Here is a 24,001-nt window from a genome sequence, read left to right as displayed (position 1 = left end):
ACTTACAGCAAATGTTGTTCCTCTGAAAACAAAAGTGACGGCATATATTTTCAGGCAATACTGATTTTTTAAGAGTTACCAGACTGATTAACTCCAGATGATACCAAAAGAACCACAGAAAACAACCCAAGTTTGGGAAAGGTCACTCCTCCCCGCAGTTGTTCCACGGACCCAAAACTTCTTGATCTATATTAACACCATAAATTAGATGTGTAACACTATTCCAGAAACGCCAGCAGCTCTCCGCGCTGCTGTTCTCGTCCCTCTTGTTTGCAGGCTTCAGAAGATAATAAACGAGGCGAGATGTCAGCACATCTTCCCACTCCCTCAGCTCTCTTCATTAGAGAGAGGCTCCTGACGTGCCCTCGCAACGCCTGCTCTGATTTTGTGCTTGGGGGCAGGCAGAGGACCAGGCAAGGATTCAATTAGCGGCCCACCTTCGGTTCATTTTTCATAAGCCTCACTCAAAAGTCGAGGTCAGGGAGGCTGTGATGTGCTGCGACTACAGACGATCGCGCTGCCCTAGAACCTCTAATTGCTTCCTTGTGCTAAACCACGCTGCGGCGGCCGGTGCCTCCTCCCTTCGGCTGGAAGCGCCCCGGGGCAGAGACTGTCCCTCTTCCTTCTGGTCTCTGTTTCTGCATCTCCACCACCACGACCAGGGCTCTTTGGCAAATATCTCCAAGATGTCCCACAGCAGCGACAGCCTCCACGACCCAACGGAGGTCCAACAAACGTATCAGGGGAGGAGGCAGGTTGTAAGCACGCGGGTTGAATTGCGTCTCTTCAGTCTGGAAAACAGACGGCTGAGGGGGGATCTTATCAACGCTTATAAATACTGAAAGGGGGGGTGTCAGGAGGATGGGGCCAGGCTCTTCTCAGTGGTGCCCAGAGACAGGACAAGAGGTAACGGGCACAAACTTGACCACGGGAAGTTCCATCTCAACACGAGGAGGAACTTCTTTCCTGTGAGGGTGGCAGAGCCCTGGCACAGGCTGCCCAGAGAGGTGGGGGAGTCTCCGTCTCTGGAGACATCCCAAACCCGCCTGGACGCGTTCCTGTGCCACCTGCTCTGGGTGACGCTGCTCTGGCAGGGGGTTGGACGGGGGGATCTCCAGAGGGCCCTTCCAACCCTATGGTTCTATGAACCCACAGCTCGGAAGGACTCGGGTGCGAAGTTGCAAAAATCAAACAGAAACAAGCACCAGCGACTGCGTTGGCAGGAGACCTGCTTTCACCCCATGCCTCACAATGCCAAAGATGAACACCCCAGCTCTCCCAGGCTCTCCTGGCATGGGCAACGATACAGAAAAGGGCTGAAGACCAAAATCAGACACGGGGAGACCAGAGAGGAATCCACCCCTTGTCCCTCATGTTGGGAGAACCAAGACTGCCAGCCTGGTGAAGGGGACCAAGGACACACGTCCCAAGTCTTCCTCCCCCTACAAGGAGGAATGAAAGCATAAAACAATAATAAAGAGATTGATGGAGATTTTGAGGGTGCTGTGACAAAGGTTGAGGGTGGTACAACAGAGCTTAGCTCAAGGGAAACAGTTGTGGAAAGAAGCTTCTTCTTGACAGATGGATTCAATTTGAATGTGCAAGGACATAGTCTTCTGGAATCAAGGCTGCTCCTGTGATAAGAAAAGTTTTCAGCTGAGAAACAAGGGGACACGACGCTAACATAATCTCTGCCTCTGTGTTTACTACCAGGAAGAAATAAAATACAACTATGGCCAAATAAAAAAAAAAATAAAAATCAGAGGACAGACAGAAAGAAGGAAGGAGATATAAGTCCATACGAAAATGCAATTGTGATCAATGAGAAGCTGCTAAAATGTTTGTGCAGTAATGAAAGCAGCCTGGGCAACAAAGTGGAGAAACTTGAATTAGTTGGGCGGGACACAAAACAGGATACTGAGGAGATGAGAGGAACACGGTGAAACAGAAATCGTAACCGGAATATACACAACTGCAGAATCCAACGCTGCGAGGGCTTTGGAAGGAGGTTTTGGAAGAAGCGGAGGCAAATGGAAAATGAGAAAAAATGCAGCGTGAGTTTACCAAAGGTGGATTGTGCCAGAAAACCTGAGGACTGATGTTCCAGATAGAAGTAAAGCAGCAGATCTAATCCAGGCTGCCTTCAACAACGTGTTCCCCATGCTGCCAGCCCTGGGGGGCGGCTACTGATGGGGGAGATCATGAGGTTGAGGGCAAGATTCGTGAGGTGTAGGAGATGAAGCTCAAAGCATCCCATGATGGGTAGCCATCCAGCCTTGTCAGCCAGCCTTTGGCTCTCCATAGCTCAACTTGAATTTCACCCCAAGTCCCAAGAAACAGTTCAACCCTGAATCAGCGACTTGCTGTCCTGGTGAAGGCATCCTACGAGGCTCCAGCACCATAGGGCAGCGAGCTGCTGATGGGAGATGGAACTGGGATGCTGGAGGTAAAGTTCACCATAGAGAGACTTGTGGGAGGTACCAGTACACAAGGATGGGATGCAGCAGGGACAAGAAAACAGGTGAAAAATTGTACCGTCGGGAGGAGATATGTTCTGAAAGCGTAGGAGCACCAAGGACAAAGAACAAACTGGTTTAGGCTGAGGTCTGATCAGACTAGGAAAAGGAAGAAACGAGTCCAGAGACAGGACTCCCTGGGCCAGGTGGTCACATCCCGACCAGCATGTCCGTACCTGTCCACTTTCCGGAATGCCGGTCATAGAATAATAGAATCACAGGGTTGGAAGGGCCCTCTGGAGATCATCTAGTCCAACCCCCCTGTCAGAGCAGGGTCATCTTATATCAGGTGGCACAGGAACGCGTCCAGGCGGGTTTGGGATGTCTCCAGAGACGGAGACTCCACCATCTCTCTGGGCAGCCTGTGCCAGGGCTCTGCCACCCTCACAGCAAAGAAGTTCCTCCTCGTGTTGAGATGGAACTTCCTATGCTCAAGTCTGTGCCCATTACCTCTTGTCCTGTCGCTGGGTACCACTGAGAAGAGCCTGGCCCCATCCTCCTGACACCCCCCCTTTCAGTATTTATAAGCGTTGATAAGGTCCCCCCCAGTCTTCTTTTTTCCAGACTGAAGAGATCCAAATCCCTCAGCCTCTCCTCATCAGAGAGGTGTTCCAGTCCCCTCAGCATCTTGGTAGCCCTTTGCTGCACCCTCTCCAGCAGGTCCCTGTCCTTCTGGAACTGGGGAGCCCAGAACTAGACATAGTAGCCCAGAACTGGCTGCCTATAACCTCAGGAGCTACTCGCAGGAGAAGGGCCAGGTACACTCACACCAGCTGTTTCAAATTACCTGGATGGATGAGATGAGGAGACACCACCCGAGAGGTGCACGTGCAACAGCACCTCCACGCACGACCCGGCCCAGAGATGTGCCAAGTGCCAAAGTCCACGGCACCTACCCCCACCCATGGCACACCGCCCGCGGGCAGCAGCCATGGAGGTGCCTAGACCTTGGAGGAAGCCTCCAAGACAATCCTGGCAGCTCAGTGGGGACTGGGCACCTCCCCACCAGTTCTCCAGAGACCTGGGATGAATGCGAACGAGGTGGAGCCACTCCTGGTCCCCTCCACAGGGGCATCAACGGCCGAGACCTCCGGCCTTAACAAAGGGTGATGGCGGCAGCTGCCCCCAGCACCCGCAGCCCCATGGAGGTGCTGGAAACCAACAGCAAGCCTGTTAGCAGATGGCAGGGACGCAGGGGACACGGGGAGGAGGGGCCAGGAGATGCTGGTGGCTTTCGGGAGGGATGGCCGCAGCCGCGCCGGTTCTCATCCAGGACGACAGCTTGCATATGGATAAACAACAAGATAATTACAACCTTTGCAGGGGGGGGAGTGGCGGGGGTGGGTGGGGAGGGGAGAAAAGCCCATGGCTGCAGCATCCTCCTGCCGCCAGCTCCTGCAACCCGTACGTCCCGCACGGCTCCCTTCGCAGCCTCATCACGAGCAAATTACTCGCCATAAAAGCCCTGGCTAGAGCACTGCATTAGATACAGCTGTGAAACCATTTATCTATTGATAGACCCCTATTGTCAGGGACTGGGGTTTGGCTTTCGTGCGAGCGAGCAATTTGGAAAAGGGGAAAAAAAAAAAAAAAAAAAAGAAAGAAAGAAAACCAACAAAAATGACAACCCAAAAAAACCCTACCAACCAACAAACAAACAAATAAAGAAGGAGAGAGACAATACCCGACAGCTCGCAGGGTTTCCAGGCCTCTGCCAGCTGGGAAGCTAAGCGTATGAAATATGCATTGCACTGAACAAAGCAAACTGAAACGTTCGGCGCTGGGAAGCTGTAACCCTTTCCTGTGCGCCGGAGCCAGCCGGGGGGAGAGCGAGATTCCCAGGCTGCCAAAAAGTTAAGGGGAAAAAAGACCAAGAGAAAAAGCATCCGGGGTCATGGGTAGGGAGGAACGCTGACAGCTTCCCCTACACCGACACCCAGGCTTTTTGGGTAAAGAGCCTGTTCCTATAGGATCAGACGAACTCAACAGGCAGCTGCTTAAGGCAGGTTAAATGTTTCAGAACTGCTTCGGACGAGAGCAATGGCCGGGATGGCTCAAAGCAGACGAAGCTGCTGCTGTCCCCTGATGTCCACTTCCAGACCTCTGCTCCCCAGGGATGTACTGGAGGAGGAGCACTTCCCCAAGCACTCGATGGACAGCATCTCCCCAGGGGACCACGCTCCGCACCACCACGCTCCTGCGCAGGGAGGAGGTGGATGACACCGTGTCAGGCACTGTGACTCTGCCGGGCAGTGCCACCCCCGGCCCGCGCTGCCCCACCGCGGGTGGCCCTGTCCCACAACAGGCTGTAGAGCATCCTCGGCTGGGGAGGGATCGTGCAGCGAGGGATCTAGTCAGGCTGGAGCACCTCGTTTCGTTGTTGGGAGTGGTGGTGCAGCTTCAGGCAGGGCACGGCCGACAGCCTGAAGCACGTGGCTCCGTGTCAGCTCAGGAAAGCAGCTCGCAGCCCACGGCGCAGCGACAATCAGCAAGGAAACAGCACAAGAGTCAGCTAGAAAGCCTGAGCAAACCAGACACGATGGAGCACAAGGCTCATGAGAGCCTCAAGGAGATCGGAGGGCTGGAGCACGTGCGTGAAAGGAATCCAACACTCTAATCAAGGGATGGGAGAAAATGAAGGGAAGAACAGAGATCCAGCAAACTTTCAGCTAAGTAGATTATTGATCTTCAGGGTGTGCCAGAAACCAGCTTTGCAAATTACAGCAGTCCCCTGCTGCAAGCTCAGGCAGTTACCGGATGGCAAAGCAGAAACGCTCCCCACCTCCCCGTTCCCACCACCCACACGCCTTCCCCTGCCACCGCCGCGATGTCGCCAGGCTCCTGTTTGCACCTCGCTGCAGCAGGACACATAAACACGTCCAAAGGGTGACAACGTGAAAGGAAACGGCGCGATCCGCCAGCATCTAATGGGAGAGACGGTGTTAGCGGGGAAGAAACAGCTCAGGGAAAGTCTGTTGTCTTCTGTTGCCGAGAGGGAGCAGAAGGCAGAAACCTCAGCCCAACGCGAGCGGGGAAGGCGGTGACCTTGCGAGGCTCCGTACAGCTAAGCAAATAATTTCCTTGGCAAAGGCAGGCGCTCTTTCCGCTCGCAGTCAGGAGGGTTTCTGCACAGCGGAGCCGAGGTGTGAACGCCTCGCAGATTGCCCTGACAATGCGCCTAACCCCCGGCACAAAGATCACCTGCTCGCAGGAGCCGAGAGGCTGGTGAGGAGAGACGGCTCCGAGCCCGACTCCTGCCGGGGTGCTCAGCATCCCACCAAATCTGCCCCACCGTGCTCGCTCTGAGCCCTCCGTGCTGCCGGGCACGGCCGCCCCACGGCACGGCTGCCCCACGGCACGGCCTCGTGCCCCCGCTGTGGCCGGGATCAGCTCCGGCTTGGCAGCTTCATTATTATCTGCGCAGCGGCACAGATGTGCACCGCGCTTTCTGTGTACGGAGAGAGGTCCCTGCCCTGAAAGTCTCATAAGTGAAGCAGACGGCAGGCGCTCCCTGGGCCGGCCCGGCTGCCGGGAGGTGTTTATTTCCAGCAATCCATTACGTGACATTTGGTAATTTTTCACAGCGTCAATGCCAAACCGGAGAGAAATGCCCAGAGCAGGGATGGGGCTGCGGAGGCTCGTATCAAACCCTGGCAGAACGGGCGCTGGGAGGGCCGCGTGCCTCCTGTCACCAGCCCCGCCACCACTGTCCTTCCACCGGGACCCCTCTGCCTTCGCCGGGTCCACACCACAGACCTCCCAGCCCTCAAAAAAACATGCTGTAAGCCTCAGAGCCCCCCCTGCGAGGGAGGTGAGGAAGTATTTGTTCATCCCTTCTCGTAAGAGGCAAGAAAAAGGCCACGCCAGGGTTGTCCAGTGGCACAGGCAGGGAGGGTGACACTGACCGGGTCTTCTCATCCCGGCGACAGCCCCTCTGCCGTGAAGAAGCTGTTTTTAAAAAAAGCCAGGCCTTTCTTTGACTGGTGGAGCGTGATGAGCACTCGGACTGTCAGATCCTCCTTGTTTTAAATAAATTCCACTGACGTACTCTCTTCTGACATAAATTATTAACCAAGCATGATGCACACAGTGTGCCAGCAGCAGCATGGCAGGGCAGGAACAGGCAGCAGGTGAGGCTTTCCGCCCGCAACCGCAGGTGTGAAGCAGTGAAATTACCCCGTCCCTGGGAGAAGAGGTGTGCCACCACGGCCGCCACCCGCCCGCCAGCGTGGCCACACGATGCAAAGTCACGCTCCATACCCAGGCCATATAAAACCCAAACTCCTGTCACCTCCACGCGTCCGCCTGGGCCAAGACATGCTGAGAGCGGGGACTGTTTTTCATACCTCCCCACGGCCCTTCTGGCAGTCCCAGGGGCAGCGGCTCCGCTCTGCTCCTGGAAATGCTGTGGATGTCCTGGAGGTACCCAGCCAGCCACTGTCTCCTAGGGTGGCCCAAAGCAGACCATAGAATCATAGAATCTTCATGGTTGGAAAGGACCTCTGAGATCATTGAGTCCAACCATACACACACACACAAAAAACCCCAAAAAACCAACCAACCAACCAAACAAACCAAAAAATCCAAAAAACCCCCCAAAAAACCCCAACAACCTACAATCTCTGCCTTTCACAGCATGCCCTGAAGTGCCAAATCTATACGCTTCTTAAACACCTCTAGGGATGGCGACTCAACCCCCTCCCTGGGCAGGCTGTCCCAGTGCCTGACCACTCTTTCAGTAAAGTAATTCTTCCTCATATCTAATCTAAACCTCCCCTGCCGCAGCTTCAGACCATTTCCTCTGGTCCTGTCATTACTCACCCGGGAGAAGAGGCCAACACCCCCCTCTCTACACCCTCCGTTCAGGTAGTCGTAGGGGGCAATGAGGTCTCCCCTCAGCCTCCTCTTCTCCAAGCTAAACATGCCCAGCTCCCTCAGCCTCTCCTCATACGACCTGGTCTCCAGACCCCTCACCAGCCTGGTAGCTCTGCTCTGGACACGCTCCAGCGCCTCAATGTCCCTCTTGTACAGAGGGGCCCAGAACTGAACACAGCACTCGAGGTGAGGCCTCACTAGCGCCGAGTACAGAGGCACCATCACTTCCCTACTCCTGCTGGCCACACTATTCCTGGTACAAGCCAGAATGCTGTTGGCCTTCTTGGCCACCTGGGCACACTGCTGGCTCATGTTAAGCTGGCTGGCCACCAGCACCCCCAGGTCCTTTTCTGCTGGGCAGCTTTCCAGCCACTCTGCCCCAAGCCTGTAGCGCTGTTTGGGACCATTTCTCTCCCTTCGGATGGCACCATTTCTCTCCCTTCAGCCTGAAGAAACACCCAGTTTAGCTGGGACAAGGGGCGAGGTGGGTGAGATGGGGACAGCCTTTCAGAGAGGGACCAACCCATCAGCCAACGCCCAGAGGCAAACTCTACCACCTCCCCACACCCTCCCCGTTTGATGTCTTGAGAATTCACCAGAACAGTCAAAAAAAAAAAAAATTCCCGAGGGAGAGCTTGATGGAAAGGCAGCCATCAGCAAGCGCCGTGGGGCCAACACCAGCACTGGTGGGAGCTCCTGGGAGCACTGGTATGGACCTCAGCCACCCGCGCTGGGGGCTGAAGTGTGTATGTGAGAAACGGCTGGGATAAAAAGGCAATTCCTCTGCCCCAGATACAAACTCAAGCAGCCCGGAGTCAGAGAAAAGAGGAGAGTTGTGTGAGCCTCATCTCTCTGAAGCCCTGGGGGGTGGTGGGATTTCAGCACCAGACACAGGTCATCCGGGCTCCCCGTCTTCTCCGGTCGCTCAATACAACAACCAGAAAAAAGGGGAAGGAGTATTGAGCAGAAGAAAAAAAAAAACCACATTACTTTTATTTCCCCCCTCATAATTCAGACCAACAACATCCACATTTCATCCTGGAAGTAGCTGCGCTTTGGGGATTCTTGTGTCTAAGATCTAATTTGTAAAGCGTCTAGGGATCCCTTAGGGTAAAAAAAGCATTATAGGATCATTATTAAAATGGACACGTTATATTTCATGTCTCAGTTCCACACAAGTGGAAAAAAAAGGCCAAGATCTAACTCCAGGATGAGACTACAAAACCGTGAAACCTAGCACCCATCCAGTGGAGTGATAAAAATGGGATGCACCTTCCTACGTGTTGAGTTCTGCACCCAAGTCTCCTGCTCTGCCCGCTGCTCGGCCATGCCACGGCAGTGACACAAAGTAAAGAGTGGCAACCCTTTTTTTAAATAAAAGCCACAATCCCTGGCCAGAGTGGTCCCTCTCAGCTCTCCCCTGGGCTTGTTTTGCACGGCTGGGGTGGGATCCAGCACTCCGTCATGGCATCGGAACACAGAATGCAACCTGCTGCCGCCTGACCACAACCCACACACGGGGGGCTGCCCGTCGTCCTGCCGGCTCCTCCAGCTGCCAGCACAGATAATCTAGAGAAAAAAAAAAAAAAAAAAAAAAGGCTTTCTCGAGCCTTTCACCAGTACTTACACCGGCAGTGTCCCTGGGACACCCTGCCCCAGACCAGAAAGCTCCTTTCAAACCCTTGGCATGCACATGGCTAGATGAGAAGCTATTTCCCCGGAGGAGCGAGCGAAGCTACGTATTTCAGGTTGAATCTCACGCCTGCCTGTCTCCCACCCACCCGGCGCACACGACTGCTGGCGTAATTTCTCTCGCACACAGAGCATCTATCTGCTCAGCCCAGCCTGTACATCACCTGGCTCTTGATCTGTCGGAGGCGGCATGACCTGCACCCACAATGAGGGTGCAAAGGAGATGCGGCAGGAACGCAGACCCCCTTCAGCCGTTTCTGCGGGAAGAGAAAGGGGCTGAGGCAGCTGGACACCCCGGACCTTGGGCTGGGGGCTGCCTCTGCAGCAGGGAACATGTAGCACCCCAACACAAGGGCAGCGCACGGGGAAGGGGCCCAACCACTTCACCATCGAGGATATCCAGCTTCTGAGATACCAGAACTGCTGGCGCAGATATCACTTGGCAGTTGGAGCTCGGCACGGAGCTGGACTTCCATGGAAACCTGGTGAGTTGCCCCCTGCATCATTTCAAAATGAATGCAATCCCCAAGGTCCCCAACTGTCCTTCCAGTTCTCACTGCTAAAACCCTGATCAAACCCAGTGAAATAAACACAGACCCCATTTCTAGATTTTCCAGCACTCATCCTCTCCTCCAGACTATTTAGTGACCGGAGTAGGGCCCGTCTGAATTCCTGTCAATGCCTTGTTCTTACCTTTTGCAGCTGACTTCAACTTTTTTGACCCGGCTTTCAAAAGCCAGACACTTCTTGACCCATCACCTTCCTCTGGGCCACCAACAGCCTCACCAGACACAGCATCATCTCGTTATACCACAGCCCTTATACCACAGCCTTCACCGTCCACCCCCATACAGAGGGGTGTTCTCTCTCACATGTTGTTCTTCTTTGCAGGCAAGGACAACACTTGCGCGGTCCACAAAGTACCATGGCTACAGTAAGCCATAAATGAGTATGAGAAAGAGAAAACTCTAAATAGCATCACTGAGTTCCTGGGAATAACAGCAGAGCACGCCTCAACCCTCGGGGCTTCAAAGAGCTAGGGGGGAGAGAACTTTTCACAAGACAAAATGAAGCAGCAGAGGCCGTGGCTGAGCAGTACCTGCGTGTTGTATTCATCTCCCTGAGCATGGACGGTGTAGCAACGACCACCATTTTTCAAGGTCTCGGTGGCGATGCGCACTTTCACCCCTGGAAGCGGGGTGCCCACAGAACCTGCAACGGAAAACAAGAGTGAAACAGTGGACAGCCTCTGGGAAACAACGAAATCAAGGATGCAAAAGAGCAGCTGCTCGTCTATCAATGGCATCTGCAGACTGTGCTGGCACTAAAGAACTTCCTAGCAGGGGGTTACCCTTCAGGAAGGCTTCGATCACATCGTATGTCTGCATGCAAATGTCACTGCGGTGCAATACGCTGCTGTTCGCTGAGCAGGCAGTGTTGGAAATGCCTAGGAAAACAAATGTGTCTCCGGCCCTGAACAGTCTCTCTTGGCCAGTCTTTGAAGACATCAGCACAGCTTCGTAGCTCAGTAATGAAGCTGTCTTTTTTTTTTTTTTTTTTTTTAAAAAAAAAAGCACCATGAAACCTACACAGATGTGAAAAGAAAGAGCACGATGATTACTACAGTGGCTCACTGCTTCTCTACAGCCTGGACCTGACAGAGAAGGCAAAGGCTTAACAGTGTGAGAATTGCAAGGGATTATCTCAGTTTTATGAGACATCAATAAACTCTATATAAAACATCACAGGAGAAAAGCAGAGATTAAAACCACAACGTTCTTCCACAGGTTTCAATTTTCAAAGCCAGGGAATCTGACACAGCGTCACGAACAACTGCTATTAAGCTCCAGGATGGTCCTGCGACCCGGAGCTCCCCAACCCGCACCCTGCAGCACTCCCACCCCTTGGCTTAGTGCACGCGCTTCTTGGTGAGCATCTGCAAGCACAGAAAGGGCAGCTTTGTTCCTGCGACCTCTGGCTGACGGGGGGCTCCAGGCTCAGCAGCAACCAGGAGTGGTGGGCATCTGCTGGCTCGGCAGGTTTCACTCTGCATCTGAATGGCACAGGACGGCGCTCACTGCAAGATGAAGCCCGTGACTTTCATCCCCTGCGAGTGGGGAGAGGGATGTCAGCACAGAGCAGCCTGTGGCTCAGGAGGACCGGACAGGCCTGAGCTTAAATATCAGTAAGCGTACTCTTTATTTTAAGAGATTATCATTTTTTTTCCCCTGGGGAGCTTCCAGTTGGTGATGTTTCCTAGAGCTGCTAGGGTCAGCTCGACATTGGAAAGTCCTTAGAGCAGGGTGTGCAGGACCTGGAGCTCAGCGCTGTCTTCCTCTTGTCATCTGTTCTTCAGACGTTTGGGTTCAAGTGGCATTTTCCCTATCCTGGTCTCATTCTCCTGTTCAAGCCCTGGAGATCCGGTATCTGTGACATCATGATTTTGTTTGCTACATTGGTCAGTTGCCATGGAAATTGATATGTCGTCGTAGCCCAGATTTATGGCATCCCTGCAGGATCAGCTAAGAGCAGATGGGCTATGAGGGAGTGAGATTTTATTGCAGCGAAACTACCCGAACAATTAGCAAATCTGGCAAGAAATAAACAGAAAGCGACACGGCAGTTCTGTGATGTGTGTCTGTTCAGCTTGAAATTGCCTTCGGCATTCAGGTCAGGCAACACGCGCAGCCAGGCCCTTGTCTTACCATGAGCATCGCTTGGGCTGCTCCCATCTCCCGGCCAGACGCTGCCAGGAGTCAGAGACAGGGGACTGCAGCAGGGTACGGAGGGAGAAGCGTGTGCCAGGACAAGTCACCAGGAGAAGCGCCCAGAGGTGCCATGTAGAGGTACTTATGTGTTTTAATAGTCTGTTACCTGCCATGGTAGACTCCAGGAGGACTGAAAAAGCGAGTAACAAGTCATGGAAAACACACTGGGTGTCTGCGCATCAAGCTTGCTTGAAGCCACCCTTTAGACTTCTATGGGAACATTTTCTCCTGTGCGAAAAACGCCTTGTGCGAACAGCCTCCAACCTGCCTGCGAGACGAGGCAAGGGACGATGGGCAGACACCACAAAGTCAGTCTTGCAAAGCTCGCGGAGGGAGCAGTAACCAGCGCAATGAACTGCCATGGGCTCTCCCAATTTTGCCACCTCTGGAAGCCTTCAAATCGAGATCAAATGGATGCCTTCCTGGAAGATGCTTCCTCCCTGGATGCAAGCTACTGACCTCAATGCAGAAATATAATGGACTGATCCACGGGCAGCAGGACTAAATGGTTAGTGCCCGCTTCTGGTCTCAGTCTTTGAGAATGAAATACCAACCATCAGCACAGTGCTGTCAAACAAACCTGAAGACACAGAGGAGGCAACGTGTTTCCCACACGGTGTTTCAGATCACCATTACAAATCATTTCCTACTTGGATAAAGTAAAACCAACATGTAAAATAAGTCACTCGTGGGGAGTGGTTTCCTTATATTCGGTCTGGAAAAGGCTTTCTGGTATTTAGGAAAAATTACAAACTTGGAAATCAACATCTGTAAAGGCTGGAAACGTTCGTAACATTGATTAGAGCTACACGAACCTGACAGTATTAATAAAATTCGTGTAAAAACAATGACCAGAGCTTCTCAGGTCCATCTGTCATGTCAAGATACACACCGTGCTGACTCCAACAGGTCAGCAGAAGGCTGAGCCCGTTCCCAAAGGAATGGCACCGGAGGTCCTGGCTTCACCAAGACCACGATCAGGGGTGATCAGAAGGGGGGTCAACACTCAGTACTGGCTTCCTTTTGTGTCCCCAAGCCATAATCCTGAGGGGAAACTGGGGAGAAATCCCTGCTCCTTCCCCTCTCGCTCCCTCCCAGCTCTCTCCAATTTGCAGGCTCCTGAATGTTAAGAAATGCTGGCAACATGCCCACGGTGTCAGCTCAGCCGGCATCAGCCGGGCGGCAGTCAGCAAGGAGTGACATTATTATTCTTTCACCGGTTCTCCTTCCCCTCTGTTTAAAAAAGTTGTCAGCTCTTCCCAGATAAATTTAATTGGCCCTGCGGTCTGTGTCCTTCGGTATCTGGGGACCTCGATGCTGTTATGTGCGGTGGTGTCCTGGGAGAATTGAAACAGGCCAACGATAAGGCACTCAACGATCTCACTGTCAACAATACACGGAGTCCCCGCTGTAGGAGCTATTAGCCGCCTCTGATCTAAACCTCCAATTAAAGTGGTGATTAGGCCCAGTGAGGCATTCTCCGTCCATGAATTATTCATCTCCCTTCACAGTAACAGCACCAGGGGGGATTAGAATGAGAGCTGGTGAAAACAGAGGCATTTTAAGCAGGGTTTTAACCATATACAAGCAAACATTTATCTTTCAAATCTTTCATCTTTTCTTCTTCTGGAAATTAAGGCTGCCCACCCGCCCCTGCCCCTTCAGGCCCATGCCGCGGGTGAAGAGCGGTGCCACGCTGCCAGAGACACCGGCGGTGACACGGGCAGGACAGGCAGGTGCCAAGGACTCGACCCTTCCCCAGCCACGCCAAGTGGGTGGAAGCGGCGAGGGAAGCCCCAGGACCCCTCCTCGAGGCAGGAGCTCATGAAGCAGCAGAGAAGGACGTGTACTGCTTCCAATCCAAGAGAAATCCCCCGGGCAAGCGTGAGGATCCCTGGATTTACCCAAGGGGTTAAGTGCCATGCTTGCGGTGCTCTGACTGCTTTGGCCAGCACGTGGGTCTGTGGTCACCACTGCCTAGCATCTCTCCCTGTAACACCGACGCCGTCTGAGGTCTTTTCTGTGGACACTTCACCCCTCCTCCCGCCCAGCCTCTATTCCCAGCCCATCGCTGCATTTCTCAGTTGACTCTCTTGCCCTGGGTGCTCCGTGGTGACCTTACATCCCAGTCTCTAATGGGCTACTATATCAAAAGCTCTTTCACAGCTCCAGTAAATTATGCCTCAGCTTCACCCATCTGCTTCCCAACTGACACTTCCTGAAATAAATTAGTCAAGCCTATTCAATTATAGCCTTCTTTCTGCAATGTCTCTCACTGATCCACACCTTTGTAAGATCCTTCTCTCCCCTCTCGGGGCTGCAGCGAGCCCCTGGATGGCGGCTGGAATGACGGCCAGCCGGCCTTTATCCTCAGCCCCTCCGCTGGTAGCTGCACGAGAGGATCTTCCCCAGCTCCCCTGCAGACCCAGGTACAAGACATCTGTCTTGCCTGTGTTGTTTTCAGTCTTCTTTCCTTTCTCCTTTTTTCTCCTGGGAAATTTCTAGAGCCTCCACTCGTTCCCCCTCCCGAAGATGAACGGAAAGCAAATATAATCAGGCCACAGGGACATTCAAACTGCACCGTCACCCTGCGGCGTGGGGATCACGGACAGCTTGAGCTCACGCAGGTGGGAATCTCGTTTCCCTGCCTGCTTCCCTCTCCAGGGTTTCTCGGGGAAGGGAACGTTGGCTGAGCCGGGGTGGGAGAACTACAGTTGCTCTGCAGAAGTGAACTAGAGTTTGTATTCCGAGCTGTTCTCACGTTGAGGAGCCAGTGCTGGGGGAGCCGTGGTTTCTCCTCTCCCTGTGCGATCCCTGCAGGAGCACGGCTTCTGCATCCCATGGGACTGGGGTGCTGTGGGAAGCCATGACACCCAGGACAGCCCCCCCTGGGTAACTCTGGTCCCCCAGACACGGGAGACCAAGACGATGCATATGGTGCCACGCATGTGCAGACAGCATGTGGGGAGGAGAAGGTGGCACAGTGGTGGGCTGGGTTGCTCAGCAGACAGATGGCCACGTTTTTAACCAAAGGGAGGGTGGGGGCATTTCATATTTTTAATGTTTCAGATCAATTTATTTCTAGGTTACATAAACTACAGATAATGAGAGGAGTCACAAAGTGTAGCTAAGAGAAGTGAGGGAAGACAAGGAGAGAACAGAACCAGAGTGTACAACGAGGTGTGACAATTTCTAATTCCTGAAGAGTCAAGAAACTTGCACTAAAATAAGAGTGAGCAGACATCCTATTTTAAACGCTCAGTGCCGATCGATTGGACACCAACTGCCGCGCGGGGACTCCTGTGTCAAGACCGCACACGAATACAACTTCACAGAGCTGGAGCTGAGGCAGTCCCATCACAGTGCTTCAGCTGAGACTTTGGACATCATAAAGCATCGGTATGGACTCTGCCTCCTGGACAGAACCAGCCTGGCCGATCAGGTCAGCGTGCACCACTGCGAGCTCTGCACACACAGCTTTGCCAATCCACCACGGGCAGTGATCCCAGAGAAGCCCACCAGACACTTCTCACACCCATGCCCCTTTCTGGGCCAATTCCCCTACCAGCATCACTGTTCCTACCACATCCTGCTCCTCAATCACAACAAATGGTGATTAGATGTGTATTCTCCATGATCAGAAAAAACAAGAACACTTCACAGCCAAAAGCCTCCCAACAGTGTGCACCCTCTAGAGACTCCTACCTGGGACACGAACTCCATGCAAGGGGTTAGAAAGCGCCATCCCAATCTCAGTCATCCCATACCTCTCCAGCAACGTGTGCCCAGTGATGCTCTTCCACTTCTCCAGGACGGGCACAGGCAGGGCTGCTGAGCCTGACACCATTAACCTGCACACGGAAACTCCATATAAGAAAGCATCCAACATCACCTTTGCTCCAGGGAATTTGCGGTCTAACACAGGATTACACAAAGCCTGCTCCTACATAAAACCTGAAGACAGAATCCCCAAAAACCTTTTAACTGCTACCAAGAATGTTCCTCACATATAGAAGATTCTTTGTCTGATACGGGTTTTAAGACGGGACAGCCTCCTAAAAGGGGTACTGCAGTACAAGCTGGGGATGCAGGACAAAGTCTTTAGCCTTGTGTTACGTAGGGCGACACAAATAACGAGCGTGCAGACCCCTTTTGGCTTTACCATGCAAGAGTGGCTCATAATTAAATAACGTCACCCTGGTTCTTGTGAAAGAGACACTAAAAACACCCTCGGCGGATCCAGCGTGGGGACAGCCAGCCCCTGCCCAGCGCAGAGGGGCATCGCTCGCCTACCTGACGTTCTCCTGGCAAAAGGCACGCACGAAATCCTGGACTTGCGGCTGAGAGAAATGCTTGTCATAATACTCCATCAGCTTGGCATAGATAGTGGGCACTGCCATGAAGACACTGATACGGGGAGCTTCGGAGCTTAGCAACTTCTTCCAAACCTACAAAGGAAGGGAACACATATAAAAATACACCCCAACGTAAAGCGCAGAGGGAAGCGATCGTCAGCGCTGTCAGGGCCAACTCCTCAGCCCCTTTGAAGAGGTTCACAAGCGAGGGCTCGGCAAACAGTACACGAGGCCGTGAACCCTGACACTGCTCCTTCGTACAGTGCAAGGGGAAACTGAGGCACAGGAGTGCAACAGGCTCGTCCAGAGCAAAGCCACCCTGGGCTGCTCACGAACAATCAAACCTCTGCTATCTAAGATTTCTGGAAAGTACAAACAACTGGAAGCCTGTTCTGTGCCCCTCATCCACGTCCAGCAAAACAGGTCCCAACCCTCATCATGCCCAAAGCACATTATTCAACTCTCTCATCCCACCAGTGGATCACCTACATGCTTTCACTCTTAATGGGCACAAGATGACGGAAACGGCATTTTTTAGTACCACCATGTTACAGCCAAGGTTTTGCTCCTGAAGATGGAAGCTTGTGGCACAATCAACTAATTCCCTTATCACGTACAGCTCTTCGGAGGCTACACAAAGCCACCAGCTTTTCAAAGCGTGGGAGCTCTTCTTTGGAACGACACCAAGTGACAGGTAGGAGCCCAGAGACTCAGACTTTTGAGGGAGAAACACTTTTAAGATGGATGGCAGGGTTGGGAAGAGAGGTATCATGCACTTGAACGGGAAGTGAGACTCCACTGCAATGGAAACGGTCATCTTCTGGTGAGCGGGCACGAGCTCGCATCGGCCACCAGAAACCGCAGGTAGAACAGCTGCAGGCTGGAGACAGCAGCGAGCCAGGAGGGCAGCTCCACCAACAGCCCTCGTCCCGAGGGGAACGGTCCCCGTGGGACAGACGTTCTTCAGTTGCAACGCCTGCTAACCTGTGGGAACTACAGATAGGGGCAAATTCCAGGAGCCACCTCTGCTGGTGGGGAATAAAGACTGAGCGAGCCCCGGCTGAGCAGCCCCACCTGGGAGCAGTTAGCAAAGGGTAGGAGCCATAAATATTACAATCAATCAGGGCCATTCCTCCCACACCTTGCCACTCTTCCCCCTAGGTAAGCTCTTCCCAAGACAGGAACGATCCAAAGCCATCAATAAATAAAAGGCTACTGTGACGGCCGCCTCTTTCCTTTCGCTCCGATCCCTGCCCCGTTGTTGACAAATGTATTCCCTAACAGCTCCTGACACCGCGCGCCGCCTCTCCCCTCCCTGCCCGCGCACGCTCAGCTGCACACAGGCGCGTGCGACGGCAAGAAAAAGCAGGGATTGATGGAAGGCGAACAAGTGATTCTCCTTCATGCTGTCACTCTGCCCCCTTCCCCTCCGTCCTGCTCGCTCGGGCTCCATTTCATTACTTTCTACTTGGCTGCGTCGGCGCCGCCTCCCCCCCGCGTCTCTCACTCCACTGCTTCAGAACAATCAGCTCCTAAGAAAAAAAAAAAAAAAGAAAAAAAAAAAGAAAAACAAAACCCAACACCACCATGTTGTTATTCTTAATAGAGCAGGGCACGTCCAACAAAGGCACCGTGCCACTGAACAGAAGGGAGCTCACGCTGCCTCCCAGCCCAGAGATGGCCCTCCCTGGGGCGAGGTGGATGCACAAGGTGGAAACCCCCCAGACACCTCAGGAACTGGGACATGAGTACTCCAAGATCCCCTTGGCACCAGGGAAAACAGAGGAGGAACACGACTTGCCCGAACCGATGGCTGATGTGCCTGGAGAGGGAACGTCGCTCTCCCTTGCAGAAACTCCACCTACCAGCACAATTCCCTAAAACAAGCCGGAATAGGCAAAATCGCATTTAGAAGGATCTAACCCCTACTGTGCTTCTCCCAGCCTCCCTCCCCAAAGATCTTTTTCTCTTCAACCCCCCAACATCTTTCCCCTTCGAGGCAGCAGGATGGAGAAGGACCTCCCCAAAGCCAGGGGCTGAACGCACAGCCCTGCTCTCCTCAGCCTGCTGCTCCCGAGAGCCATTGCCTTGGGCCGGGAGAGACGCGTGGTGGCAAGCAGGGATCAGGACCGTGCCGGAAGAATTGAAGGGAGACAGATGCTCAGGGTTGTTCAATCTTTGCTGTGTGATTTTTATTTTTTTTTTTTTTTTTTGCCTTCCCAAGTCCAGAGCAGCTGTGGGGAGCGCAGGCAGACTTCCAGCCTGGCCACGCAGCGGAGTTATTTTCACACGGATTTGGATTTGAATATAAAACAAAGCCATCACTCCAAAACACAGCAGATCTCTCTTGCACCCCAGAGTCCCCTGTCCTCGCATGCCTGCTCAACTCCTGCCCTAGATAAAATCCTCCCTACCGCCACTCCAGCCACGGCAACGGCTTTGTCTGTGTCAGTCCGACTCGCCCCAGCAACAGCCCCTTCCTGAAGATAAGCAGCTGCCTTTGGATTTGTGCCACCAGCTGCCGGGGTGATCTGCTGACAGTCAAACATCTCCACCTGCTCTCCTCCCGCTCGGCCAAACCTGGATCCTACCCATGTGTTTTAACGGTACTAAGCACCGAGCCGTGGTACAGAGCTGGCAGCCCCAAGCCCTCCGCAGACCCCGCGCTGTCCGGAGGGCTTGTCACTGCCCAGCCAGCTGTAACAGCTATTTCTGTTTTATAACTATAACTTCACGGTTTGAGAGAAGGATCTGGGAAAGTCTCGTTACCTGGGACTAATCAATCAATCCTGGGGCTTGGACGGGCTCATAGCAAGAGGCCAGCTTTGCCCTTCCAGCGCAACGGCATCCTCCAGCACCGGCAGGCTTAGAGCAGCACGATCAATCTCCCCCTCCCTGTTATCCCCTGTGTCACCGTCACCGCATCAATTACGGGGTGGACGGGGTATCGGCAGCCCATCATTTCATTTTATTTTGCTCACCTGATACCTCAGGACTCCAAGGGCTTTTAAAAAGCCATGGATTCTGGAGGCAAACACGGCACTGCGTGCCACGGCTGCCAGACTTTGCACCGAGCGCTCACCAGCCACGAGGGAAGCAGAAGTCTTCTGATGGAAGACGTTCAGGAGATGGACCAAGATTCCTTTTAAGATAAATAAGGGCTAGAAACACAAAAGTTTCTAACTGCAAGAAAGCAAGAGTAGGAACAGCTTCCTATCAGCAATAATGGCAGCGAAAACCCAGGGCGCGCTTACAGGACGGGGCTGCCTGAGCCAGCAAAGAAGCGGGAGACCTTCTGTTGCCAAGAGTCTTCCCATCAGCCTGACATTCCTGATTTTCTTCCCCTCCCACTGCACAAAAGCATATCTGGGCAATTCCATGGGCCGGCCAGGGTGATTTTGCCATCAGTAAATGAAAAAAAAAACAAACCAACAAACAAACAAACAAAAAAAAAAAAAAAAGAGAAAATTACACCAGTGGGTACAAAACAAGGCCAGTGAGACACAGCTGTAAGATTTTTCCCACGTATTTCTTCCAGCACACAGATGGCATGAAGTGATTGAGGACAGAGGAACATGCAAGCTGCTCCAAGAGATGGTCCTTCCACACAGCAACCTTCCCAACCAGCCGCCAGATGTGCTAAGATCACCTGAAGCAAGAGATGCAAACACAGAGGAGAAAAGGCGTTTTTTTTCCTTTACAGGCGACTCACCTTCAGAGAGACGCGCAATGCCGGAAACTAGACAGAAAACACCAAAGCTCCCAACATCTGGGCATCTTCTCATGCAAAAAAAAAAAAAAAAAAAAAAAAGAAGAGAAGGTGGCAACAACCATTTGCACGCTAAATCTTGCGAGACTTTGCCTGATACAGGACTCCCAAAACCAGCCAGAAGGGATGCAGGCAAAAACACGCAAAAGCTGAAAAGGAAGCAAATATCAGCATGGATTTTCCCATCAGACCGCAAACAGCTAATAGACGGCCCACGCTGCTGCCTCTAGTGACAGATGCAACGGCTCTCCTTCTCTATAAAATTATCGTATCATTTTCAGTGGCTATTGAATTTTTTTCAAAAGTAACAATACCCCTAATGCAAGGTTAAATCATCCCTTTACTTCCCTTTTGATCGGGGAGACGGGTTTGCGTTTTGCATCGATCGCTGCCGGGCGGGCAGCGCCGCCGGCGAGGAAAAGGGCTGCCTGCAATTTTCAGGGCGGCTGCGAGAGCAACAGGCAACAACGTGTCTGCGGCCGAACCAGCTCCTCGTTTGGCCAGACCCTGTCCCTAATGCCGAGGTCAGAAAGCTCCCGTACCTCTACAGAAGCGCCGAAGGGATGGCAGGGACCGCGCATCCACGTCCGACGCCAGTTTATCCCTGACAAAGGCAGACGGGCACGACATGAGATGGGAGAGCATCCATGGGGGCTCTGCTCTCTCCGAAGGACCGAGCCGCGAGCGCTCCATAAGCAATATGCAGAGAGAGAAACATTCTTCTCTTCAAAGGGAAATCGGGCCCTTGGTGGCTTCGTCTCATGTTTGTTATAACCCCAAACTGTTTGCGCTCGGCATGACTCTGGTTTTAATCATTTATTCATCAGCGCAGTTTGATGGCCCCTCTGCATTCCAGGCTGAAGCTTTTAAAGCCTTCCTATGCTGTAGGCATACTGAAAGGAGCAAGTGCTTTCCCTGGGACCTGGTAATATAAGTAAATATGACAGGCTCTGGTTCCATTTTTTATATTTCCCCACACACATCAAAAGACATTACTCCGTAACAGATGCTGAGGACAGACGGCAGATCTGGGGAGACGGGAAGAAAAACTCTAACTTTTTAAAGCCAGGTCTGCGAGAAGTGATCAAACATAATCCATTCACTAGTGACCTGCTCCTCCCTCCACTGACTCCTCTTTGAGTCTGAAATAAAATTACTCCTCTGAAGCCTCCCATTAACAGATGAAAAGACAATTGCCTTTCTCCAGCTGAAACTGGATGGGAGACGCAATCCCCAGCACGCTACCAGCAGCGCCTTAGCGGTGCCTGGTTCTTGGAGATCAGACTCCTCTGCTTGGATTTGCTTTTCTTTTAAAAATAAACTAAAAGAGCCGCCCAGAGTGATGTTTGCAGAAGCGACGGATCCAGGGGAGAGGCTCACTGCGGTGCACGCTTCTCCTTCCCGGAGGCAACGGTGACTGCTGAGCCACAGATCTCCCTGCACAGCCCGGCGGAGGTTTAAAGCATCAGCACCCAGCCTCGGCCCAGCCTGGTTCGCACAGATAACAGCAGCGGCAAGGACAAACAGTTTTGCTCCCAGATGTAGCACAGGCTGCTGGTCTCCACGAGGAAGTCCGGGGTGTAAGCACACGATGCAGCAGCGACCCCGGAGCAACACCTCACACGCAAAACCTCGACGAGCGTCAGGTCTGCAGCACTCCCCCACCACGGGGGGAAAACGCCGCCGTGGGTGACAGCACGTTCGCAGCACGTTGGGAGAATTAGTCCCAAATCACACACTCGCTTTGGGCACTCATCATTCCCATCAGGACAAACGCCTAGAACGAACAGTCCAAATGAAATTAACAATTCTGATGGCTTTGCGTGTGACATTGTAAAACCGGGTATGATTTTTAGAGGGCTTGATCCTTGGAGGCAGCTTAAGTCAGACATGCAGTAACGCTGGCACCAAAACAACGGCTCCTTTTGGAACTTTAGGGCAATAAATCTGCATCTCGGCGCATTTATCACGGAAGTGGTTGCAGGGCACAGACAGTGTTGTCATTCTGCAGGCAGCACACCACAGCTCCAAACCTGCCCAGCAGAGCCAAGTGGGCAGCGCACGCCGCAACTAGGTCACGGGGAGTTGAGATTTCCATAAGCTTCCCCCCTCACTCAGAGCAAGCTTTTTCCTTTACGTTTTTGAATACTTTTGTTTCCCCTACTGCACTTAAGACTGAAAGACCTCCTGGGATCCGATCTCATGTTTATCAACGTGAAGCGCTGACAGGGAGCCTTTTGCTATTAGAACATCTTTCCCTGAAGGAGAGATCAGAGATGGTCCAAGGCAAAGACAAGCCATTCCCATCACCCAAACTCAGAGTGGATCCACACTCGACAAAAACCTCAGCAGAGGATCCTGCGAAGCAGACACTGACCTCACGGCTTGCTCCAAAAGGCTCCTGTCCCCAGCGTGCCCAGAACAGCCAAGTCCCAGTTCAGAACGGGGCCATCAATGTGTGACTGTCATGGCCAGAGCACCAGCATGGAGGACGCCTGGCTTCCCCTGGGTCCATCTCTCCGGACTCACTGACATTTTCCATCGAGTAACAGTCACCCCACAGGGTGTGCTCAGCCTTAGCAGCCGTTACTGAATCGATGTGAGGAAGGGACATAGAGAGAAGGAATCGCTGGGGAATGCACGCTCTAATGCCTGCTTGGTGCAAACTGCTCCAAAAAACACTTGCCCATGGGCTTTCTCTGATGCCCAGTAGAAGGCGGCTCACGCTGCACTCCTTCATTAAGCAGAGGCATTAACAGTATCTCTTCTCCACCCACTGCTGAGCAATTTCCGCAAAAACTATATGAACCCAGCACCCTTAAAATTTCTACTCCCGCGTAAGAAAAGAGGCAGGCATTTCAAACAGGTTCAGAAGCAGCTGAGAAACGCTGGCTGCCTGCAAACAGGAGCAGTGCAGCTGGAGAAGTAAACTCAGCTTGGAAGCAAGTTATAATGGGAGGATCGTATCGGGATGCTTAGGCTGCAGCTTGCTCTGGCTCCAAAGGAGGTTTCTGCCCTCCCAGTTCTCACCCTTGAAAAAAAAAAAAATATAAATAACTAACAATATCAGAGCCACCCTTGCCCCACACAGCTGCTGGGAGGAATGCACAATCAGGCTCACTGCTGTTCTCCTGCCCGCTCCCGGTCCGCATGCCCACAGCGGCGCTGAAACATCTCCCCCCACAGTCAGAGCTGTCATTCCCAAGCACCAGAAGCATACCCGGCAGCGCTGGGATCCGCTCCCACGGTCTCCAGGCAGGAACGCAGGCAGCGGCCCGAGAAGGGCTCCCCGTAGAGACACGCCTCACCGCAAGGAGTACACGCACCAGAGGACTTAGCACATCATGTACAAGTGGACTGTAACGCTGCAAATTAAGGGTCCATTTATAAACCCTTTATTAATAAATGATTAATAGATGCAGCCATATTTTTTAATAACTTACAATAAAAAGATGCTACAAAAAGCTTAAGCAAGACAGTCTTAACAGATGGTGCTATAAAGTGAATTATAACATGTACAGTAGCTAGTGCAAAGTAATGGATGTCCTCATTTAATAAAAAGAATCTGATTTTATGCAGCAACTTTCACGCTTGAGGCGTCTCAATACACTTTAATGAGCCCTTGTGGCCTCAGCAATAGCTTGCATGCAGCCGTGGACATCAGATGCTGTTTTAGTAAGAGAGTGGATGTCGGTCAGGACACTGGGGTTACTCCACAATCTTGATTTTTAACCTTTCCTTGGACAGCTACCAAAAGCAGACGGATGGGTCTGAAAGATGCCACCTCCTAACACTGCACTGCAGGGAACGACAAGCAAACCTTGGTCCGGGGCTTGAAACGCCTCCTAACTAAGAAAAAAAAAAAAAAGAGTATTATTACCACCACTGAAACCAGACTGGCATCTGTATCCTCGACTATAAGGCACGCCGCAAATTATGTAATTTAATAAACACTGTAATAATAAAGTATTTATTTTGTATAATGAAGTGTTAGTGATTAGAAACCAAACACACATTGGGCATGCT

General features: G+C 52.5%; 1 protein-coding gene across 10 annotated transcripts in view; it reads right to left on the bottom strand.

The window, feature by feature from the left end:
* ACSF3 (acyl-CoA synthetase family member 3) overlaps positions 1-24,001 on the bottom strand; it is a 70,089-nt gene that overhangs the window by 37,961 nt on the left and 8,127 nt on the right. For all 10 annotated transcript variants that reach the window (XM_054198188.1, XM_054198193.1, XM_054198185.1 and 7 more), the window contains 3 exons: positions 16,145-16,299; positions 15,557-15,702; positions 10,183-10,295 (listed from right to left, as the gene is read on the bottom strand). In XM_054198188.1, coding sequence (XP_054054163.1) covers positions 10,183-10,295; positions 15,557-15,702; positions 16,145-16,299 — 414 coding nt within the window. The remainder of the gene's footprint in view (positions 1-10,182; positions 10,296-15,556; positions 15,703-16,144; positions 16,300-24,001) is intronic.

Source organism: Rissa tridactyla, chromosome 4 (assembly GCF_028500815.1).
Source record: "Rissa tridactyla isolate bRisTri1 chromosome 4, bRisTri1.patW.cur.20221130, whole genome shotgun sequence".
Taxonomy (NCBI): domain Eukaryota; kingdom Metazoa; phylum Chordata; class Aves; order Charadriiformes; family Laridae; genus Rissa; species Rissa tridactyla.
Note: the sequence above shows the minus strand (reverse complement) of the source record. Positions and strands in the feature narration are given on the sequence as shown.